Below are 26,010 nucleotides of genomic sequence, written 5' to 3'. Positions count from 1 at the left end.
GTATAAAACCCGCTTTGGCACAGTTTTTGTGCTTGTTACTACTCAGCAAAGCTCCTCGTGGTCCTGCAGAGTGGTGCTAGCAGCAGAGAGCTAAAAGAGCGACTGGTAACCTGATAAAAGTGTTTTTTCCTGCTACTCCCTGGACGACTGTCCTAAACTGCAAGTATTTCTGCTTCTTGAACTGTTTTAAACTGTTTAAAGTTGTTTTTGCACCTGCACTTTTAAAGTTTGTGCTGTTTGTTGCATTTACCTGTTGAGGCTAGACACTCAAGTGCGCTAGCGTGTGTTACATATTTATTGCATTTTCCTGCTGTTTGTTGCAAAAAAGAAAAAAAACAAAAAATTATCCTTGTTTCCCGTCTTTCCTGACCTAGAGTAGTCCAAATACAGGCTTTGCTGTATTCTGGACTTTTGGAAAGTTCCTGTGTTGCCCATTTCCTTTCTTGGATAAAGGGAGGCTTCTTTGTTCACCAGTGGCAGTGGGGAGCTTAGAGCAGCCTATCTATCCCTGGAGGAGTATTCCCAGCACAAGAATCTGGTAGTCTATTGGCCGTTTTGGGCCAATTGCTAGCTCTTTCAAATCCCCCTGTATAAAACCCGCTTTGGTGTGGTTTTTGCGCTTGTTACTACTCAGCCAAGCTCCTTGTGGTCCTGTAGAGTGGTGCTAGCAGCAGAGAGGCTAAAAGAGTGACTGCTAACCTGATAAAAGTGTTTTTTTTTTCCTGCTACTACCTGGGCAACTGTCCGATCTAGCTAAAATGGAATTATTTCTGCTTCTTGAACTGTTTTAAACTGTTTAAAGTTGTTTTTGCACCTGCACTTTTAAAGTTTGTCCTGTTTGTTGCATATACCTGTTGTGGCTACACACTCAAGTGCGCTAGCCTGTGTTACATATTTATTGCATTTTCCTGCTGTTTATTGCAAAAAAGAAAAAAAAACAAAAAAATTATTCTTGTTTCCCGTCTTTCCTGACCTAGAGTAGTCCAAATACAGGCTTTGCTGTATTCCGGACTTTTGGAAAGTTCCTGTGTTGCCCATTTCCTTTCTTGGATAAAGGGAGGCTTCTTTGTTCACCAGTCACAGTGGGGACCTTAAGCAGCCTATCTATCCCTTGAGGAGTGTTCCCAGCACAAGAATCTGGTAGTCTATTGGCCGTTTTGGGCCAGTTCTAGCTCTTTCAAGTCCCCCTGTATAAAACCCGCTCTGGCACGTTTTCTGCGCTTGGTACTACTCAGCCAAGCTCCACGTGGTCCTGCAGAGTGGTGCTAGCAGCAGAGAGGCTAAAAGAGCAACTGCTAACCTGATAAAGGTGTTTTTTTCCTGCTACTACCTGGGTGACTGTCCTAAACTGCAAGTATTTCTGCTTCTTGAACTGTTTTAAACTGTTTAAAGTTGTTTTTGCACCTGCACTCTTAAAGTTTGCCCGGTTTGTTGCATTTACCTGTTGAGGCTACACACTCAAGTGCGCTAGCCTGTGTTACATATTTATTGCATTTCCTGCTGTTTGTTGCAAAAAAGAAAAAAAATTGTCCTTGTTTCCCATCTTTCCTGACTTAGAGTAGTCCAAATACAGGCCTTGCTGTATTCTGGACTTTTGGAATGTTCCTGTGTTGCCCATTTCCCTTATTGGATAAAGGGAGGCTTCTTTGTTCACCAGTGGCAGTGGGGAGCTTGGAGCAGCCTATCTATCCCTGGAAGAGTGTTCCCAGCACAAGAAGCTGGTAGTCTATTGGCCGTTTTGGGCCAATTTCTAGCTCTTTCAAGTCCCCCTGTATAAAACCCACTTTGGCGCAGTTTTTGCGCTTGTTACTACTCAGCCAAGCTCCACGTGGTCCTGCAGAGTGGTGCTAGCAGCAGAGAGGCTAAAAGAGCGACTGCTAACCTGATAAAAGTGTTTTTTTCCTGCTACTACCTGGGCGTCTGTCCTAAACTGCAAGTATTTCTGCTTCTTGAACTGTTTTAAACTGTTTAAAGTTGTTTTTGCACCTGCACTTTTAAAGTTTGTCCTGTTTGTTGCATTTACCTGTTGAGGCTGCACACTCAAGTGCGCTATGCTGTGTACATATTTATTGCATTTCCTGCTGTTTGTTGCAAAAAAGAAAAAAACGAAAAAATTGTCTTTGTTTCCCATCTTTCCTGACCTAGAGTAGTCCAAATACAGGCTTTGCTGTATTCTGGACTTTTGGAAAGTTCCTGTGTTGCTCATTTCCCTTCTTGGATAAAGGGAGGCTTCTTTGTTCACCAGTGGCAGTGGGGAGCTTAGAACAGCCTATCTATCCCTGGAAGAGTGTTCCCAGCACAAGAATCTGGTAGTCTATTGGCCATTTTGGGCCAATTTCTAGCTCTTTCAAGTCCCCCTGTATAAAACCCGCTTTGGTGCAGTTTTTGCGCTTGTTGCTACTCAGCCAAGCTCCTCCTGGTCCTGCAGAGTGGTGCTAGCAGCAGAGAGGCTAAAAGAGTGACTTCTAACCTGATAAAAGTGTTTTTTTTTTCTGCTACTACCTGGGTGACTGTCAGATCTAGCTAAACTGCAAGTATTTTTGCTTCTTGAACTGTTTTAAACTGTTTAAAGTTGTTTTTGCACCTGCACTTTTAAAGTTTGTCCTGTTTGTTTCATATACCTGTTGCGGCTACACACTGAAGTGCGCTATTCTGTGTTACATATTTATTGCTTTTTCCTGCTGTTTGTTGCCAAAAAAAAAAAAAAATTATCCTTGTTTCCCGTCTTTCCTGACCTAGAGTAGTCCAAATACATGCTTTGCTGTATTCTGGACTTTTGGAAATTTCATGTGTTGCCCATTTCCTTTCTTGGATAAAGGGAGGCTTCTTTGTTCACCAGTGGCAGTGGGGAGCTTAGAGCAGCCTATCTATCCCTGGAGGAGTGTTCCCAGCACAAGAATCTGGTAGTCTACTGGCCGTTTTGGGCCAATTTCTAGCTCTTTCAAGTCCCATTGTATAAAACCCGCTTTGGCGCGGCTTTGCGCGATTGTACGCATAGCGCAGCATCAGGCAGCTCCGCTTAATTGGATTTAAACCATTCTCGGCTCCACAAAGTCTGCTCTTCACTTTTTTCCTGAGAACTGATCTAGTTCTCATAATAGACACCCTATTCCTACTCTAAAGCCTGGCACTTGCTCACTAAAGCAATTATATAAGTCACCACTAAAAAATTAAAAGCACAACACCCTCACAAACTCCCCTTGAGTACCTTGTTCCCCACTGGCCCTTTTTTTCAATTATAAAGGAATTCCCAATACTATTCTGGCATGTCCAAAGGTCAGTTAACAATCTCCTCTCCAGTCCAGCTGGTGAATCTGGGAATCTTGAGGCAATGTTACAACTGCCTCATGTACACAGACAACCCTCTCCTCCTCCTCCCAACAAATTCCAACACATGTGAGAGATGCAACCATATAGCCAAACTGGAGGCTAAGCTCTCTCAACTCAGTACTGGCGTAACCAGTCAGGAGAAGGAAAGCACACTGACTACAATTCCAGTCTCACATAGACCTACCACCACAGCAAACCAAACACATAAACACACAGAAACATACCCGGAGGCTCTAAATAAAAATCTGCCTAAGCAGCAAAGACCTCCAAAGTAGACACCCAAGCAACCGCTACCCCAAAACAAAACACATGCAACACATAGCTCACAAAGCCAGTGTGCCGAACAGTCACAGCCCTTAAGGCTACACAACACACCTGACAGACTTGTAATAGGTGACTCTATCGTCAGGCACACTGACGTCCCGCTCACCAGGCTGAACAAGGAGAAGGTCACGGTGAGCTGCCTGTCGGACACTAGGATCTGCCACATAACACAAGCACTCAGGTCATTCCAAGGCAAGTACAAATATGACTCAGTCATTGTCCATGCTGGTGTGAATGACCTGAGATGTACCTCCCTGGACTATATGAAAAGAGACATAGAGGAGCTCTCTGAGCATGTAGCCCAGGCTGGTATGACCCTGACCTTGAGTAGCATCTTACCCTCACCAAAAATGATGCCACAATATGAAGACAAGATGATCAATTTCAACAATTGGCTTAAGTATTGGTGTCATTCAAAGGGGATCCAATGCCTGTCAGCCTGGGATGACATGCTCGACAAGCCATGATGCTTTGCTAGGGACAGCTTGCACCTGTCACCCCTGGGCTTTTGGATATTGGCAAAGGCTCTTGCCACCCCCATAGTGCCTTTTTTAGGCAAGGCTCAAAAGACAAACCCACCTCCATAGGTATCACAAGGGATAAGATACTAAGAGTAATGCTACTCAACGCCAGAAGTCTAAACCTCAAGATGCATGCTCTCAAAACTCTCCTTAGCATGGAGAATATTGATATCTGTGCAATAACAGAAACCTGGTTCAAGGCTCCCGAGAGCACCCCAGCACTACCAGGTTATACCTCATACCATGCTTTTCGGCCCCAAAATGTGGTCCGGACCACAAAAGGAGGGGGAGTATCAATATTCGTCAAAGATAAACCACACCTCCAGGTTGGTGGCACAGCACGAAGCATCAAAGGCTATCCATGTGCAACTAACAGTGGGTAAAACTGCCTTCCAGTTTATAGCCTGCTACAGACCACCCTCCCAAACCCAGGAACCCCACTCAGCCTTCCTGAGAACACTGGAAAATATGAAGGTCTCTCCAAACACCATTATATTGGGCGACTTCAACTACCCAAACATAGACTGGGAGCATTACTCTAGCTCCAACACCCTAGCCCAAAGGTTCCTAGAATTTATAAACTCAAATGCTATGGAACACCTTGTTACCACTCCCACAAGAGGGGAAAACATACTGGACCTGATCATCATCAACATGGGGGCTCTATGCTCCAGACCAGAAGTGTATCCCTCACTGGTAAGATCATACCATAAACTAATCTCACTGGATATTCACACCCCGACCCCACCCCCTGCCCAGAAAACCACAGTGAAAATCTTCTCTAAAGCAAATTTCACACGCCTCAGAACCGAGGTGGAATCTTTCAGAGCCACCGGGCCTGTGGAAAATACGACCCAGACCGCAGAATCCTTTATAAATGCATTCTATGAACACCTTCAGGAATACATGGATCATGCAATCCCAAATAAAACCAAGACCCAATCCTCCAAAGGCAGGCATCCTGTCTGGTGGACCCCAGCCATAAACAAACTATACAATAGAAGGAGGAAGCTGCTACATGATAGAGCAAAATCCCAAAAAGGGAAGGCATCTCTGATCAGTATTAGCAAAAAACTACGGGCACTCATAAAATCATCTAAGGCCAGCTTCGAGAGAAAAATTGCACAGGACACTAAGGATAATCACAAGGCTTTCTCTAGTTATGTTAGGAACCTGGGTGGGAATTCCCAGATATGCTCAGAATTAGTCCAAAATAACAAAAAATACACCGAACCCACAGACATTGGCAACATCCTGAAAGGTTCAGTGCAAACTTCTCCTCCCCTCCCCACCAAAAGGGAAAATAACTATCCCAGCAGAGTGCTGCCCCCCTGACATCTCAGATGCTCAGGTAAGAGCCGCCCTCTCCAAAGCAAAAAACACAGCATCAATGGGACCAGATGGTGTCCTGGGCTGCGTCCTACATGAACTCCAAGAAGAGCTAAACCCAAACATAAAACTACTGTTCAATCTCAGCCTTACTACAGGATATGTACCCAAAGAGTGGGTACAGCAACAGTGGTCCCTCTCCACAAAGGTGGTGCCTCAACGGATCCTGGAAACTATCGCCGCATAAGCTTGACTAGCTTGCTCTGCAAAGCTATGGAAAGGATCATCATGGACCTCATAAATAAAGATATTAGGGACCTACAGACACTGGATCCTACCCAGTTCGGCTTTGTTAAGGGCAGATCCTGCCTCTTAAACCTGGTCGATTTCTTTCAAATAGTCACCAAAGCCATTAAAGAGGGGAAGGTGGTCCCCACAGCCTACCTGGACCTCGCAAAAGCCTTCGATACAATACCCCACTAGGGCATTATAGATAAGCTCACCAACTTAAATATAAACCCCTATGTCACTAGATGGGTTGCAAACTGGCTCAAGGACAGAACCCACATGGTTAGAATTGCTGGAGCCATGTCAGACTCCAAACCAGTTACAAGTGGAGTCCCACAAGGCTCAGTCCTTGGACCTCTCTTGTTCAGTATATATTTCTCAGAGGTACAGGCCAACATGGAAGGACTGTGGCTGACCAAGTTCGCAGATGACTGCAAACTAGGCGCCATAATCGACTCTCCAGCCACCACAAGCATCCTACAAAAGGCCTCAAAGAAACAGACAACTGGTGCCAGAGCCATGGCCTCAAGCTAAACGCCAAAAAGTGTGTAGTCATTGTCTTTGGCAAAAACAAAGCGCCCACAAATTACCACATAGGTGGTAATCCATTAAGTACGGAAGAAGTAATTAAGGACCTGGGGACCCAAGTTGATAGCAATCTCTCATTTGAAAACCACGTAGCCAAAGTGGTTAGAAAAACATTTTATATAGCCCACCTAATCATGAAGGGATTCACATCTAGATCAGGGGAGGTCATCGTGCCTCTTTACTCATCCCTCATCAGGCCCATAATTGAGTACAATGCCCTTTTTGGGATGTACCTTACCAGACACCTGCAGCAACTGGAAAGACCCCAAAAGTACCTCACCAAGAGGATCAAAGGGCTCAAACAGATGCCATATGCTGCCCGGTTAAAGAAACTCCAGCTCTAATCAGTGGCATACCCCCTGCTCAGAGGCGATCTATGCCTGACGTATAAAGCCATGTCCAACCTGGAATTAATGGACATGCTGCACCTCAGAAAATCCAAATCCCATCGAGCTACGTGCTCGAGAGACTTGAACCTCAGCACTGAAATAAATAGGACATGCTGGAGGGACAGATTCATAACCCAGAGGCTCCCTTCACTCTGGAATAAAATCCCAATCCAGGTTAGGCAGAGTCCCTCATTGACTCTCTTCAAGAGGAATCTTGATGAGTGGATGGGAGATCGTAGGTTTACCCTGGGTATCACTTCTGTGTCACTGTTAGACAGAGGCACATTATACTAACCTCGAAAAAGGGCATAGTAAAATTCATTTAAAATGGGTGGCGAAAGCCAAACACACTCTGGCTAGGCTTATAAATGCCCTAGGGCAGATAGCCTAGTATGAGCCTATGAACCTATGTTAAAAAACTTAAAAGACTGCTTATATTAACAACTGGGGAGTAACACTACCAGCCAATAAAATACAATTTGATTGATATTACATACATTATGTATTTACTAAACTCTTTTATTAAGTAGATATGAACAAACCAATAAACATGACATCATTAGATGGACACAAAAGTAAAAGCATTAATATACTATTTATTTAATGTGTAACTTTTATTTTTCTTTCGGGTTCACTTATTTGCTGTATACATAGTATTATCTGGGAGTCACAACAAATCATTACATATTTTACTAGCTGAAACAAAAATAACTCTGGGAGAATGTCATGCTTTAATGTTACAAATGGGAGGCTCAGATTACTTTTCAGAATTTCTTCTGCTGAGATACAAAATACAAAATCCTTAAATGCTTATCTGCTAATTGCCCTAATGGCAGCATTTGACACCTCTAGATGGACTGCTTTCACAATGACAAAGATCAACAATGACAAAAGAGCTTGCCCTGGAAATGCAATTTACAGATGAAACTGTATTATGAAAAACCTTGATTCACACTATTTTATGATTTGTTGTCTGACTACTTTTTAACATACCAAATACAAAGCAAAAACCTGTAACGCACTTGCCATTTACAAAAGAAAAAAATGATATGAAATAAAACCGGCACAGTTATGTCCAAATATTTCAATAAAGCACACAAAGCTTTCGGATTACTCCTTCAGTGCAATAGAAAAATCAATTAAACATCCAATTATTTATACTAAAATTAGCTGCATCACATGATAAAAACAGCCAACCATAGAAGTATATCAATAAAATTAATTTCAAATAATTGACAAACATATTATTGCTTATAAAGCCCTAAGTTATATATATATATTTTTTTTCATAAAGCTTGTATATATACACCATAAAATATATGTGTGTGTGTGTGTGTGTGTGTGTGTGTGTGTATATATATATATATATATATATATATATATATATATATATATGGTTTCACTTGAAACCATCGAATTAACACTACGTAGATTCTCACGTCATCGAGACCATAACATCGTAAACTGAAACCACCGAAAACTTAAACCATCGAGATGCACAACATCGAAATATGAAACACGAACACGCACAACACCCTGTGACGGTCCCATGCAGTAAATAAACAATAATCGGCGGCACACGTAAATATCCTGTGTGGCATCATGTTAGCATTGCCAACGAAACATGCCAATAGTGCAAATGTTTTGCAAAACTAGAGTTATTCACTGGTATTCCAAATAATGCATAACAACGCAATGCAAACATAATCATGAAGGGAACATTAGGACGTAAGTCTAAACTGAAGAGTATCACGACATGGCTATGTTTGCTATATACATATTTACAAGTTTAAAGTTACAACAACACTTAAATAACTATCTGCACCAGATATGTAGAATGTTTAACATATTTGAAATTTTAAACTATCTAGCACATACATATGACACTCCGACAGGATGGTTTACAGTTGATGTTCCCTTCATGAATATGTTTGCATTGCGTTCTTATGCATTATTTGGAATACCAGTGAATAACTCTACTTTTGCAAAACATTTGCACTATTGGCATGTTTAGTTGGCGATGCTAACATGATGCCACACAGGATATTTATGTGTGCCGCCGATTATTGTTTATTTACTGCATTAACCGTCACAGGGTGTTGTGCGTGTTCGTGTTTCATATTTCGATGTTGTGCATCTCGATGGTTTAAGTTTTCGGTGGTTTCAGTTTACGATGTTATGGTCTCGATGACGTGAGACTCGACGTAGTGTTAATTCGATGGTTTCAAGTGAAACCATATATATATATATATATATATATATATATATATATATATATCTATATAAAATAAAATAAAAGTCATAAAATTGTGATGTTATTTCTTGCACAAGTGTCTGCATTTCAAGACTGATTTAATTGATACCATAGAGTTAATACCTGGAGAGCTGTCAGCTTGCAACATAATAATCCAGTTATATTCTTTCATCTCCAAGTCATTATTTCTATCACCTCCTCTCATATTTGCAAAACAGATATCTATCACTCTAAATGTAAAACTGTGTGTATTATTCGATTCTATAACATGTTTAGCAACAGCATTTGTTAAAATTGAACGATTGCTATCTGATCTATGCTCTATAATGCATTCACGCAGTTTTCTTGTCGATTTCCCTACATAAAAACTAGGACATTTATCACAGACTGCAAGATATTTGTAGTATTACAGGTAGCAGTACATGAGAAGGTGTATGACTTGTGTGTAATGTATCAGTTTTTCTGCTTTTCTGCACTTTGGTTTGGTCCCTCGTGGACTTCATATATTAAAAATGCCTTCTTATGGCAATAAATACCCTGCACTATTGAAAGACTGGCAAGAATTAAACCTTAAATTGGGACTAGATTATATGACATTAATGAATCGGTTCTTTGCCCTTGTAGAAAAAAGTATGCAGAATGAGATTCAGCATTTAGAAAGTGAATTATCTACTTCTCCAGTACTTAATAACTATACCTCTGCATAGATGTTGGAGAGACTGGCTAGCTTAGATAAAAAACATGAGCAGCAGAAAAAAATCTAAGCTAAATCGCAATATGAACATAGCTCTCAACCTTCCATCTCCAAAATGAGGAACACTCACCTTCATAATGTGGAACAAATGGACAAAATGTGGAATGCATACTAACGGCTTATTAACAACTTCAACTAGGAAGGTCATAGGATAGTTAAAATATGTTGGTTTTACTTATAAAGAAGATCCTTTAATGAATTAATATGATTACTTTCTATTTACCATGGATTTCTTTAAAAAAAATTCCTAACACTGAATTTGTGACAGACAATTTCAGTGTGGAACTTTTAGGAACTTCGAGGAACATGAACTTTTTAAGACCCCAAATGAGGTACGTTCCCCGTAATGAGGTACACTTGAGAGGTATGAATATGAACGATTTTCGTTTGGTCACATCATTTCGTGGCCAAAAAGTAATACCACCAAGCCAGTCAAATCTAACGAAATTGTGCTGCGAACCCCCTCAGTTACACGGGGTTCTTTACTTAATACTGATGAATTTCCTGCTTTATCTGCTACTAATAGTGTGATTAATGCTGCAGTTAATGTGGACAATGAACTTAATCTGTCAGCCTCAGCATCGGCAGTTACCAACAATTCGAACAATTCTTTTGAATCCAATACTGCAGTCAGTTTATCCAATCATCCGCAGGATTTTTGACGAGCCTCCGCAGCCATCCAACTGAAACTTTCAGGGATTTTATCCAATCAAAATCGAGATGGCAGCAGAGGGAGATCCCTTTCCAGGAAGAGGACGAGAGAAGCAAGTATGGGCCCGAAATCACGGAACAAAACCAAGAGATAAATAATGCTAATTATCCTGTATTCAATTTGTCTAATTTCGAATTGACAGAAATAGACATTCAGCTTTTGAGTAAAGGTATGAATTTTATTCCTGCACAAAAAGACACTATTGTGAATGCGTTAACAGACTTAAAACTTTTTACAAGAAATGTTAACTTGAAATTGTTATATAAGGATACGCCTACGAATACACAGACTTTACGTAAGGGGAGTACATTTATTCCCCTTAACCATCCTGTTGTTGCAGCGTTCCACAATATTTGTGAACAACAATTATATACATTGTATACAGATAATAATTTCAAGAAGTTTCATAATTTATCAGTTGCTGAGTTAGAAGCTTTGAAAAAGTTAGAAATGAACATGGACATTATTATTAAGGAAGCAGATAAAGGAGGGGGTATTGTAGTGATGAATATAGTTGATTACAATAATTCTATGTTTGAGTTGCTATCTGATTCTAGTGCCTTTAAGCAAGTAATGTGCAATGAGGTTGCTAAATGCATTTCTAAGGTCAATATGTCCTTATTTGAACTACAGATTAATAATGACATTTCTGTTGATTTATTACATTATTTTTCTATACCATGTCCTAAAACACCTATATTATATGGCTTACCTAAGGTGCATAAGTCTATGACAAACCCATCCATGAGACCTATCGTCTCTGGGAGGGGCTGGCTGACAGAATCTATCTCTCTGTACCTTCGAACCATATTAAAGGACTATTTAATGCATGTGAAAAGTTATATTCGAGATATGGGTGATTTTCTTAATAAGCTTTATATCTGGCAACAAGGGATGGTTACACCCTCTTGTATTTTGGTGATACTAGATATTAAATCTTTGTTTACGGTTATACCAAATGATTATGGCATTAGTGCCATTAGTAATATCTTATGTAAATATGGTAAATGTAACGGCAGAAAGATAGAGACTAAATGTGAGTTACTTGACATCATACTCAATAATGTTGTGTCTTTCGGCTTTTCCCGGTTAGGGGTCGCCACAGCGAAACTCCGGTCTGCTAATGATTGGCAGTAGATTTTTACATGCCGAGTTGCCAGCCCTGACGCACAACCTTCAACAAAGCAGCACCACCACCGCAGTTACATCATACTCAATAATAATATGTTTATTTTCAACAATGAGTATTATCATCAGATAACTGGTATTGCAATGGGCACTCCAGTTGCAAATACTTATGCAAACTTAGCCCTTAATGAATGGGAAGAGAAGTTTGTCTATGAGTGTCCACTTTTCTTTAGATCTTATGTACTATTTTATAAACATTTTGTGGACGATGTGTTTCTCATTTAGGGAGTCACTTCAGATCAATTGAATGAAATTTTTATGTATCTTAATGCAACCACATCATTTTTGAAGTTTGATATGTCTTTTTCTACTACCAAAATACAATTCTTGGATGTAGAATTAAATCTAATGAATGATGTTCTTACTACTAAAATTTATAAAAAGGCTACTCATAAAAATCAATATTTACATAGGAGAAGTATGCACCCTAATCATATATTTCAGGGTACAGTGAGAAACCAATATTATAGAGCAAGTAGATTAAATACCAATGATGACTTATACATGGAGCAACTAAATGGTATGACTCTTGAATTTGAACAAAGAGGTTATGACTCGCAGTTACTAATAGAAGGGCCAAAATATTAGAACAAAGAGGTAATAAAGCTAAACGCTATTTTTCTGCTCCATCTGGTAATTCTATTAGTTATGGCAGCACTAATAATAACGCATTTCTAAGATATACTACTACTTATAATCGGTGTACTGCTGATGTTAGACAAATAATAATAACTGGGGGATATTATCTGTTTTGCCTGAGTTGAATAATATAATACCATTGCGTCCTATGTTCGCATATCGTAACTCTATGAATTTAAAAAACAGGTTATGTTATAAAGACTTAAACCAAAGGAGTAAATTTGAATTTAGTAAAAAAAAAGGTACGTATCCTTGTATGAACTGTTCAGCATGCAAACTTATTAAGAATTATATTTTTGTTCATTCAGTTACACACAAGTCATACACCTTCTCATGTACTGCTACCTGTAATACTACAAATATAGTCGGTCTTGCAGTCTGTGATAAATGTCCTAGTTTTTACGTAGGGAAATCAACAAGAAAACTGTGTGAACGCATTATAGAGCATAGATCAGATGCCAATCACTCAATTTTAACAAATGCTATTGCTAAACATGTTATAGAATTGAATAATACACACAGTTTTACATTTAGTGTGATAGATATCTGTTTTGCAAATATGAGAGGAGGTGATAGAAATAATGACTTGGAGATGAAAGAATATAACTGGATTATTATGTTGCAAGCTGACAGCATTCCAGCTATTAACTCTATGTTATCAATTAAACCAGTCTTGAAATGCAGACAATTGTGCAAGAAATAACATCACAATTCTATGACTTTTAGTTTATTATACATATACATGTGTATTTTATGGTGTATATATACAAGCTTTATGAAAAAAAAAAAAATATATATATATATATATATATATATATATATATATATATATATATATAAAACTTAGGGCTTTATAAGCAATAACGCATTTGTCAATTATCTGAAATTAATTTTATTGATATACTTCTATGGTTGGCTGTTTTTATCATGTGATGAAGCTGATTTTAGTATAAATAATTGTATGTTTAATTGATTTTTCTATTGCACTGAAGAAGGAGTAATCTGAAAGCTTTGTGTGTTTTATTAAAATATTTGGACATAACTGTGCAGGTTTTATTTCATATTGTTACTTTTTAACATAAGCATTGATGGGGGGGACTGTAGCATCCCTAGCACCCTCCTCTAAATGCACCTCAGAGGTCAGTAATTCAACCCCAGTAAATGACGTACTGTACTGAGAAAGGAGACCTATTGCCATTTTTTTCTCTTGCATGTTTGTTTGTTTGTGTCTTTCGGCTTTTCCCGGTTAGGGGTCGCCACAGCGGAACTCCGGTCCGCTAATGATTGGCAGTAGATTTTTTATGTGCCGAGTTTGCCAGCCCTGACGCACAACCTTCAACGAAGGTACGCCCATTCACGCATGTCTCCACACAGAAGACGCTCTAGCTGAGAATCGAACGGCATGACGTCTTGCTGTGAGGCGACAACGCTACCGCAGCACCACCACCGCAGTATAATACTGATAAAGAATGAGAAGTTCAGCCATGTTCACACGTTATACATTGCAAGCTGGAAAACTTTAATGGAAACCAAGTGCTGCCCTTACATTGACAGGAACTGCAGTATATTACTTACATGACATGATGATGACCATATTACAATGGTCATCATCATGTCATGTAGTGAAAACTATGCGCTACCTTTTGCTTTCAAAGTGCAATCAGAACCTACAAAACTCCATTCACACTGCTCAGAGGAACACGTTTGTTCATAGAAGGGAGGTACCCCCCCCCCCCCGCTTACAATGATTTTTTTTTTATCAGCTCTAACCTTCCCTTTGTGCATGCATGAACATGCTCAAGGGGAAGGTGAACAACAAGCTCTGTGGCTGATGTCTATACCTCCACATGTGATGTAACCAAAGCTGTGCAGCTTTTATAAGCTGCATGTCCATATCAGCCCTGGGTCTCCAACAGGACTTCACCACAGAGTGTGTGGATGGACACATGCATTCTTGGGAAGATTCAAGAAGGCAAGGTCTTGGCATTTCTCTCTTTCTCCATGCCAACTCCGGTAGGGGGCCTTGCTGTTACCTGAACTTAGGTAGCTTTCTCCATCTACAACAACAGAATAATTTCTGGCAGTTCTGCTGTTTGATGTAACAAAGCCCCACATGCTTTCCTCTTACTTTTTTTTAGAAAAGCAGTTCAAACATGGACCTTTTATTAAAACACACATAAGTGATTGCAAGTTTACTGTGTAAGGCATAAATCAGTCATTTTTTAATTTAGTAAAACAGTTGCGGTAGAACCCGTCTATTAATAAGTATGTAAATGCATGAAAATCAGATGAACTTATGCATGAGCTCAGAGATACAACACAATCCTGCACAAAAATCATTTTTAAAACAGTACCTATTCAAATCTAACCCCCAAAAGCCCATTAACAAATCTCTGGTGTCATTTCAAAATTATAATGTAATATGTTTTTGAAAAGGGGTTCAATTATTTGCCTCTTTTCTCAAGGTGCTATTATGTTGGGGATAGTATATTTGGAAGTAGGAGGTGCAAGGGAATAGCTTCCCCTTCAAGAATTACTTTAAACTGTCCCCTTTTCAGATGGTTAAATTGCAAGAAGCTGGAACAGCATGAATGAATTGCATAAGCAGAAGGGGCTTCTGTGACTTGAGCGGACACCCACAGATATGGGTAGAATCTGTCCTGATTATGTAATAGGCTTTGCCATCTAAGCAGAAAGGAGGTGGTGATTAGGGCCAAGTCATGTCTACATGCCTTTACTTTTTGTTTTACTTGTTAGTTTCAACCATTATTAGAGTTACTTTATTTATATATGCAACATGCTTTTATGTAAGCTTGTTACTGGTTTGAGTCATGCCTGAAAAGGGTCCTCAAAACGGGCCACTGACCTGGTTAACAAATATAAATAAAAATATAAAATATAACAAAAAATTGTTTAATTGGTATATCATGACTGCCCACATCAAAGACTTTGAACAATCGCATAGGTAGTACACTGGGTAGCAAAATCATTTCTGGGCTACGCCAAAAGCATTACAATGTCACTTTAGGTAGAGACACAGGAGTAGCTCTTAAAGTACGGGATACCATTATGTTGTTTCTCTAAACGATATCACTAGGGACCATATAACAAAAGGGATTATCTCTCTGGTCACTTTTTACTATAAATGCCTCACCTTTTCTGTGAACACATTCCAGGAGTTTCTCTGGTCCTTCCCTAATTAATCTCATTAATTAATCATTAATCTCTTTGTGTCTGGCACATAAGGCTAAGCAAAAACATATTATTTGCCCTTCCAACCCCCCCCCCCAAAAAAAAAAAAAACTGCAAAAAAAATCTATATACTGAAAGCAGTGCAAGATAAATACATTTTTTCTTAGCAACAAAGGAGTGTTAAAGTGCACACTTTGAAAATACATGTCCCTACAAGAGCTTAATTGATGACTTCAACAGAAAGATGCCATACCAGTACAGAATTAATTAAAACTTGGTAGTTACCTCCCAAAAGTCCTACAGCTGAAGTTGAATTCCCAGCTAGAGACCAGCGGCCATAATTATTAATTGCTGGATCTTTTAACACTTCAAGTATCACATTCCTGGATGGATTAAAAAAAGAGAAAAAAACATCCTGTGATTTCATTTCAAGTTTTTTATTTGTTACAATACAAACACTTTCCTAGTTTTAGGTGTAATACTGCATAGTTCAAAACTAAAATATTTTCAAAGAGAAGCTAGCATCAAAACTGTTAATTTTGCAAACCATATGCCTTGGCTGCTATTGCGTTAAATATCAGTCAGTGATGACTGTGGAAAGTAAGCAGGGTGGTGCTCCACAAAGTCTGGGGGCAGGGTAGAGTTCGGAAATTGCACAACAATCTCACTACTCCATTCCCATTCTGCTGTGCACTTTAAAAAAAACTGTCTGCATCCTTCCGCCACTTGTACTTTATTAGCAGCTTAAGGTTTGCATTAATCTAGAAGTCTGGTCACCTGCTTGTGACTTGCAGTCAACTAAATGCAATATCATTCATATATTCGAGGAGTTGAAGATTATGTAGAAAAATGCCACATCTATAGAAGTCCATAATTAGAAGAAATAGGACTTAAACCAACTATTTGACATGACGTCATTACATCAGTTGATCTGGGCTTTTCTGTGTTACCTTGTACAGCAGTTTCTTATAAATCACTTGATAGCTTGTGTTAGAATGAAAACAAACACTCCATAAGACCATCATAGGATCACAGGAGGTTACTAGGCTAATGGCCCTGGGGCCCTTACAAGCCTAGCCAAGAGTTTATCCCCAAAAAATAAACCTCAGTCAGCACCTGTCACCCCTGTCAATGACGGACTCAGGTAGGACAACTGGGACGAATTTGTGGTTTCCCATCCACTCACCAAGGTTGCGCTTGAAGAGGGTCAGCGAGGTACTCTGTTTGATGTGTATAGGAAGTTTATTCCAGAGACAGGGCAACCTTTGGGAGACACACCTGTCTCTCCAGCAGGTTTTGTTGATGTCGCACATTAGATTCAGGCCTTTTGAGCAGGTAATGCACAAGGAGTTAGACTTACGGATATAGTGCATCTCTAGTAGGGCAGGGTCCGAGACTGCCTTGTAGGCGAGACACAGATCACCTCTGAGATAGCTGTACGATACTGAGTAGAGTGATAGTGATTTGAGCCTGTCCACATAGGACAGGTGTTGGAGGCCATGGATTCTCTTTGTGAGGTATTTCTGTGGCCTTTCCAGTTGGTACAGAGGTGTGGAGAGGTACATACCAAACGGGGCATTACACTAATGAGGGAGGAGTACAGAGAGGTAATAACCTCCTTTTTTTCTGGATGCAGTCCCTTTACTTATGAGATCATAATAAAACAAATTCCTTAGGCAGCTTGTTCTTTAAAAGAATAAATCAAAATCAAAAAGATGAGATGCCACCACAAAGAAGGCTTATTGTTAAAAAATATTTAGGATATGAAGAAGGCCTTAAAAGGCTGAAAGCACTCACCTAGTATTTTAATTTTTATTATAGTGTTTTAACAATAAACCTTCTCTGTGGTGGCATCTCATCTTTTTGATTTTGATTACTTATGAGATGAACCAAGTAAAAGGCTTTTCTGTTCACTGCCGCTACATGATGCTTGAATGTGAGATCATTGTCAACCTGAGTACCCAGGTATCTCACCACAGGTTGTGTGCTTATGGGGTTGCCATCGATGTGGTAATCAATAGGGGCTGCGATTTTGCCAAAAGATATAACACACTTTTTTTTGTGTTTAGCTTAAGGCCATGACTTTGGCACCAGTCATTTGTTGCTGTGAGACCCTCTTGCAGTATGTTAACATAATTTGGGAAGTCAATGACAGCACCCAACTTACAGTCATCTGCAAACCTGGTCAGCCACAGGCCTTTTTTTTTTTCCTGGACCTCTGAGAAGTAGATGCCAAACAGTAGGGGTCCCAGAGCAGATACCTGGGGAACACTACTAGTGACAGGTCTGCTGTCGGAGGTGGAGGCACTAATTTTGACCTTGTGGGTCCTATCAGTACGCCAGTTGGACACCCACCTGATGAGATAGGGATTTATGTCAAGTTGTGTTAGCTTTTTGATGATGCCCGAGTGGGGGACTGTATCACAGGCCTTGGCCAAGTCGAGGTAAGCTGTATGTACTGACTTTCCCTCATCCAGGGCCTTGCTGACAGTCCCAAAAAGTTAACCAGGTTCAACAGGCAAGATCTGCCCTTGACAAATCCAAACTAGGTCCAGTCAAGTGCTCGGAGATTGCCTATGTCCATGTTTATGAAATCCATAATGATAAGTAAGAAGCTGAGATCCCTCGTAAAATCCTCCAGAGCTAGTTATGAAAATAAAATTGCAAAAGATTCCAAAGACAATCACAACGCATTCTATAATTATGTCAAGAATCTAAATGGCAATGCTCAGATCTGCTCTGAGCTACAACAGAATGGCATTAAATATACTGATCCCAAGGATATTGCCAATATCCTGGCAGATCAATTCAGTGCAAACTTAGCCCCCCTCTCACCCCCTAAAGGGCCCATCTCAATACCGAAAGACTGCCAAATTCCGGTAATAATGGCCACACAGGTAAAAAATGCACTCTCCAAAGCTAAGAATACAGCATCCATGGGACCAGACGACATCCCAGGCTGTGTACTACATGAACTACAAAATGAACTGTCACCTCACCTAAGTGTCAAGTTTAATCCCAGCCTCACCTCAGGCTTTGTGCCCACTGAGTGGCACACAGCTACAGTTATGCCACTTCACAAAGGGAGGTCCAACTTGGATCCCGGGAACTACCGCCCCATCAGTCTGATGAGCCTGATCTGCAAGGCCATGGAATGCATTATCATGGAACTTATAAACAAAGACTTTGTCAACCTTCAAACACTGGACCCCATGCAGTTTGGGTTCGTGAAGGGCCGATGTTGTCTCCTGAACATGACTGACTTCTTCGAATCAGTCTCCAGAGCTGTGGACAAGGGTAAGCCTATCTGGACCTCACCAAGGGCCTTCAACACCATCCCCCACTCTGGAATCATAGATAAACTTACTAAGCTGGGCATTAATCCCTACATCACTCGATGGGTTGCCAAATGGCTTACTGACAGAACCCACACTGTAAAATTAGCCAACTCCAAATCCAGCTCCAGACAAGTGACAAGTGGAGTACCTCAAGGTTCAGTCCTGGGACCTCTCTTGTTTGGCATCTACTTCTATGAAGAACAGGCCAACACTAAGGGACTCTGGCTAACAAAGTTCACAGAGGACTGCAAACTGGGGGCCATTACTGAATCCCCAAATGATGTGGATATTCTATAAAAGGGCCTTACAGAAACAGATGCTTGGTGCCAGAGCCATGGGCGCAAGCTCAATGCCAAGAAATGTAGTTATCCCCTTTGGGAAAAAAACATGTACCCGTGAATTACCACACAAGTGGCAGTACACTAAACACCAAAAGTGTTATAAGAGACTTAGGAACACAGGTGGACAGTGGTCTCACCTTCGATAACCACATCGCCATAACAGTCAGGAAATCCTTCTATGTGGCACACCTCATCACTAAGGGCTTTTCATCCAGAAAAAGGGAGGTCATTGTCCCACTGTACTCATCCCTCATTAGACCCATTATAGAATACAATGCCCCATTTGGTATGTACCTCTCAAGACATCTGTAACAACTGGAAAAGCTGCAGAAATATCTCACTAAAAGAATCACAGGCCTAAAGCAGATGCCCTATGCTGACTGTCTAAAAAAAACTCCACCTATACTCTGTCGCATATCATCTACTCAGAGGCGATCTCTGCTTAACATACAAGACCATGTCAAACCCAGAGCTGTTGGACATGCTACACTTAAAGAAATCCCAATCCCTCAGAGACGCACGCTCCAGGGATCTAAACCTTGTCATCACAATGAACAAAACATGCTGGAAGGATAGGTTCCTGACCCAGAGACTCCCCAAACTTTGGAATAGACTGCCCATACATGCCAAGCACAGCGCTTCTTTGGCCCTCTTCAAAAGGAACCCTGATGATTGGATGGGAGATAGGAAATTCACCCCAGGGATCACATCAGTCGTCCTGCTAGACAGGGGTCCTGGGAAGTAAATACTGTGGGAAGAAATAGCCAGGGAATTGTTATAGCTAGGCTTGTATAGGCCCTAGGGCCAATAGCCTAGTACCAACCTACGAACCTGTATGCTCCATGGCTTTACAGATCAGACTTGTCAAGCTAATGGGGCGACAGTTTCCAGGGTCAGTAGTGGCACCATGTTTGTGCAAAGGGATGACAGTGGCAGTTCTCCACTTTGCTGGAATGAAGCCTGTACTTAGGCTGTGGATGAGCAGGGTGTGCAATGGTGAAGCTAGTTCTTGCTGGAGATGGTGCAGAATATAGCCTGGGATACTATCAGTGATGTGGAATGGGCCTTTATGGGGGGATGGGGGGGTGAAGTTTGCGCTGAACCTATCTGCTAGCAGGCTGGCTAAGTCAACAGGATCAGTGTAAGTGATACCGTTAAGTACTAATTTGGAATAAACCTGGGCTTTGCCATGGAGGTTCCTGATGTAACTAAAAAAAGCCCTTTGTTTCGGAGGCTAGTTTCAATTCATAATTGGCTTTGGAGGTTTTCACTAGTGATCTAATTTTTTTGTTGAAGCTAAGGAAAGAGTTTTTCCAGTTCAGAATTTGTTCCTTTTTACCCTTGGACAACAGTTTCTTCCTTTTGATGTAAAGCCTGTTGATGGAGGATGTCCACCAGACAGGTTTTTGTTTCCTTGAGGAGCAGGTTTTAGTTCTATTGGGTATGGCTGAGTCCATGCAGTTTTACAGGTGCATGTACATGGCATTGGCGTACTGTTTAGCATAGTTGCCTGCATCCTCTGAAGGGGCAGTGGTGTGAAGTTACTAATACCCTCCCTTAGGAGGTTGTAGTCAGCTTTTTAGAAGTTTTTTCTTAGCCTGATTATGACTGGAAGGGGGATGGGTGGGATAGAAACTGAATGAGACAGACCGATGATCTGATCTCACCAGGGAAGGACATACTATGGGAGTGGTGCAGCGGTCACCCATGTTGGTGAGAACCAAGTCCAAAATGTCATCTCCTCTTGTGGGGGATGAGATGAGCTGGTCTATTGCATTAGAAATGATAAAGTCAAGGAATTGTTGGGTCAGTGCATTAGTGCAAGAATAGTTCACCCAGGCTATGGTGGAGTAGTTGAAGTCACCAAGGATCAGGGTGTTAGGGGGTACCTTGATGGAGTCAAGTAGGTCCATGTAGGAGAAGTGGGAGTCCTGAGTCATGCAGGGGGGCCTATAGCTGCCTATAACTTGGATAGGTGTCTTGCCAACTGTCAGTTGTACCTAGAGTAGTTCCAGTGCGTCATGCTGGCAAACCAGTCTGGAGGTGTGCCTGTCCTTAATGAAGATGGAGACTCCCCCAGCCTTAGTCTTCCCGACAAGTGAGCTTTTGGAGCATTTCCTTTTTCTTCAATAATGTGCAACTGTGGAGTTGGCATATATTATTTATCCTTTCTTAACTGGGTTAGTCTCACTAGGCTAGTGGTCTTTTTTCAGGGTAGCCCCAAGACGGTATTCATACTACAAGGGGAAATTTGGTCAGGGCATCAGGGAATTACCCCAACTCTTTTTGATTGGTGCCATAATTTACATCCAACTGAGCTACCACCAACTCACAGAGACGGGACATCAGTTCAATGTAGAAAAAAAAAATAAAGAAAACAGAAACCTGTAATAAGCTCGCCATTACCAATAGCAGTCCAAGAACAAATAAATCAAAACGGCAAAGTTTAATGAAAAAACACAAAGCTTTCGGAGTGTGATAAAATTACATCAAAATGTTCTGGCATTTAAAATAAGTGATAGCAATCACATAATGATAGACAGCCAACCGGATAACAGAATTAATTAATTAAGACACTTCTTGTTAAAAAGACAAGATAACTCTTCATATACAAAAACTTTCATTAAAAATATAATTTTAAATATAACTGTTTACGTTTCAGTACAGGTTTTATTGATACCACAGAATTAATACCAGGAAAACAGTCAGCCTGTAACTTAATAATCCAACTGTATTCTTTAATTTCAAGGTCATTATTCTTATCACCACCTCTCATATTAATAAGACATATATCAATAACTCTAAAACTAAAAGCATGTGAGGTTCCAAAATCAACACAGTGTTTAGCAATGGCATTAGTTAAAATGGAAGATGACACACACAAGAGTGCAGCACTCCCTTTATCCTGCACTGTAGTGTCAGCAATCTATCAACCTGGTGTGGGAATAGAACCCACAGCTTTCTGCACCAAAGGTAACAGTGCTACTTGTTGCACCACAGACACTGAATACGTTTGGGGGGGGGGGTGTAGAAAGGTTGCCTCCATATGTCTACCATTGTAAAAATTAATGGTTTGAAAGATGTCTTTAAACATGCAATATCTGATAAGACATATGACAGAATTTTGGTACATGATAGGACTACGAACATCATTTTAAAAGAATCACACACTGTAGCAGGGGAAAGTATAGCTTTTTTTAAATTATATATCAAAAAATGGAATAACTTCATTCATTTAAGAAACTGTTGGTCAGTCATGGATTATACTTATCTAAAGTTGGAAGACTTCTATTAAGCAAGTTAACAAACAGCGGAGATTTTTTGACAAGTGTTTGACCTTGTGGTGACAAGTAGAGTAAATAATAATAAAAAAAAATAATTTTGAAAGAACTTTAAATATCAACAAATAAAGGTATTCCAATAATTACTGACACATGGAAAGGAGGCTATGATTACAACCTAGTTGTTGGGAGTCATAAATCATATCTGTGCAAGAGACATTATAAGACAGGTCGGGGGGGGGTCAGGCAGAACATACAGGCACATGGCCTCAAGCTCAATGCCAAAAAGTGCATTGTCATCCCCTCTGGTAAAAACTCTGTACCCATAAACTACCATGTAGGTGGCAGACTACTTAACGCTGAATGTGTGATAAAGAGACCTGGGGACCCAGGTGGACAGTAGTTTCTCCTTTGATAATCACATCGCCGCAGTAGTCAGGAAATCCTTCTACGTGGCACACCTCATCACAAAAGGGTTCTCATCTAGGAAAAAAGAGGTCACTGTTCCCCTCTACTCGACACTCATTAGACCCATTATAGATTACAACGCCCCTTTTGGAATGCACCTCACAAGACATCTGCAGCAGCTGGAAAGGCCACAGAAGTACCTCACAAAGAGGATTACTGGCCTCAAACAGATGCCCTACACTGACCATCTCAAAAAACTCCAGTTTTACTCTGTAGAATATCGCCTACTCCGAGGTGATCTCTGCCTAACATATAAAGCTATGTCACACCCAGAGCTGTTGGACATGCTACACCTAAAGAAATCCCAATCCCTCTGAGCTACATGCTCTAGGGACCTAAAACTTGTCACCACAATAAACAGGACATGCTGGAGGGATAGATTCCTGTCCCAGACACTTCCCATATTCTGGAACAAGCTACCCATCAATGTCAAGCAAAGTTCCTCATTAGCACTCTTCAAGAAAAATCTTGATAAGTGGATGGGAAATAGGAAATACATCCCGGGGATCACTTCTGTGTCTCTGCTTGTCAGTGGCACAGGAAAATAACTTTCTTGGGTGGCGTAAGCCAGGGAACCTTGTTGGCTAGGCTTGCATAGGCCCTTGGGCCGATAGCCTAATACCTACCTATGAACCTATGAAGATGTTAGCAAGTTTGATAACAAGGACCATGCATTTTGTTAACCAATAAAAAGGATATGCAAACGTTGATCACAGGAATTTAGAGACCACTTAAATTAAACATCACAGAATTTGAACATTTATTAAATTAGTACCACACTAAAACATATTAATTGGCTAGAAGTACCTAATACCATCACTTACTACCAACAGAATATTTGAATATTGTATTTAAATTCCCATACCTGCCCAACAAATATCTTATGCTGTGGTACAAACCAGTTTGGCACTCAAGATCCCAAAATCAAAATACGTTCCTCACCTAATAATTTAATAATTCACATGGCTTTTCCCTCTACTCTAATTTTGCTGCAAAATTATGGCACTTACTTCCATAGCAGTATATGAAATTTCAATCCTGAATGTTTTCAAAACTATCTGTACAGTTAAGAATAGAATAATCAAAATCAGTACTGCACATACTTGTATATATTAACTTGCATTAATGTTGTGTGAGCTATACAAGTCATCTACATTTAATGTCTATGTTCTATCACTCACTTGTGGAGCTTTTCTCACTGGACCTCTGCTCAAATGGGGCTTTGGCTCAGTTTGGCTACCCTGGTAAACAAAGGTAAAAAATAACTCAAATAAAGTCTTCATACTGCATGCACAGTGTGGAATAATGGCAAAAGATTTAAAACTCCCACATGCATCTTGAGTAAGTTAGATAGGTCAAGACGTTTTGGAAGAATATTTAACTCAACATTAGTACATAATAAGCTATCAGAAATAGTTACAACTTCTATTCAGAATATTATATATTAGATATTTGGCCAGATTCAATAGCACCTACATAAAGCTGTAATTGATCTGCATTCAAGAACATCCCTGACACATTTTTGTGCTTTCTAGTCACTCAGAAAGATTATACTAATTGTAAATATAGTCTACACTTTGTGGTAACCTTTATCAATCTCCCTAGGCTATGAAGCCTCAGTATTTAGAGCTACAAGAAAATCAGTAGGAAAACTAAAAATTAGGAGGAAGAAGGTGTGAGTTATGCTTGTGTCGTCTGTTGACTCAGAATGGTGTACACTTACTGTAGGCTTTAATGAATCCCAGAGATTATATGTATTTCCGAGATGACTGACGTAACAGATTGCTGTATACCAGGGTATGACTGGTTGTACTAGCAACTTTGTATATGGATTTGTTACACAAATGTAAGCAACATAACCATTCACTGATTATGACAAAATTAAATAATGTTTAAAAGTAAAAGAGAGCTAGACTATGACAGTCCTCAGACATAAGACATGAAGAGTATTTGGGAATAACTGAAAAGCTGTACTCACAAATTTAAATCTACTAAAACATTTAATTCAAGGAGTAAAATGTCAACTCATATTGTAAGAACAGTAGAAAATCAAAAATACAAATTGAATCAGAAAAAAATGTAATTTTAAAACATTCAGAGTTGGTAGGACCAGAAAAAAAAAAAAAAAAAAAAAAAATGACATGCAGAATAAACTAAGGGTGAAAAAAGACCAACACATTTATGAAAGGCAGATAAACAACATGAAAGTTATCAGGAAAGCTTTTTTTTCAAATACATCCACAAGAAATGTGAGTGAGAACATAGCACTGCTTTTAAAACATGAAAGAAGAATGTAATTAAAATATAATGGATAATGTAATGTTATTTGTTGAATGCTATGCCAAGTTGTATTAAAAAATAAGCCGTTATTTCCAAAAGATTTTTTTGGGAAACAAAAATGAAACTGCGATCATTGACCTATTAGCAAAACATGAGTACACTTATGCCGCTGGCAGGGATGGGTAACCAATAACGATTTGTATACAGTTAGGAAGGTGTTGGGCTACCCTTTATGTTTACATTTATGGTTGCTTGAAAAGTACAGTTGCGCAAGTCTTACTTATCAGTACATCTTCAAATTCCTCACAGCCTAAGGAGTATTTATTAGCCAAGGTAACCCAAAAATGACCAGCTTTCAAAAGTTCATACTTCCCTCCCTTTCTCTTCCTGTGACAGCTGATGCTGAGCATATTTTGACAGGGAAGCCTTGAACTGTCACAAGAAGTGAGTGTTCAGGCTTATTCGCTACTACAAAGGGCAGAAAAGTATCTGAAATCAGAATAATCTAGCAAGAGTAAGTTTTCAGCCAAACACAAAACCATATAAAAAACAAATCCATCAACAACCGAATCCAGAAAGGTTGAAACCCACCTCAGCTATGCACAGTCTAGGAGATGGCAGGTACCATGCCAGTTTGTAAAGGTATGAACAGAGGACCAGGTTGCTGCTTCTAGAATGCTTCTAGAGGCCACCTCTTTCCAATATGCCATTGAAGAGAATAAGACCCTAGTCGAGTGAGCCTTAACCTTCCCTAGAAGAGATTTACCATGGTGTGAGTAACAGAAAACTACAGC

General features: G+C 40.0%; 1 protein-coding gene across 2 annotated transcripts in view; it reads right to left on the bottom strand.

The window, feature by feature from the left end:
• Positions 1-26,010, bottom strand: part of LOC122789471 (microsomal triglyceride transfer protein large subunit-like) — a 1,260,333-nt gene that overhangs the window by 343,588 nt on the left and 890,735 nt on the right. For both annotated transcript variants that reach the window (XM_044056964.1, XM_044056965.1), the window contains exon 13: positions 15,794-15,891. In XM_044056964.1, the coding sequence (XP_043912899.1) occupies positions 15,794-15,891 (98 nt within the window). The remainder of the gene's footprint in view (positions 1-15,793; positions 15,892-26,010) is intronic.

Source organism: Protopterus annectens, chromosome 14.part0 (genome assembly GCF_019279795.1).
Source record: "Protopterus annectens isolate FY-2018-M chromosome 14.part0, PAN1.0, whole genome shotgun sequence".
In the NCBI taxonomy this organism is placed as follows: Eukaryota; Metazoa; Chordata; order Ceratodontiformes; family Protopteridae; genus Protopterus; species Protopterus annectens.
Note: the sequence above shows the minus strand (reverse complement) of the source record. Positions and strands in the feature narration are given on the sequence as shown.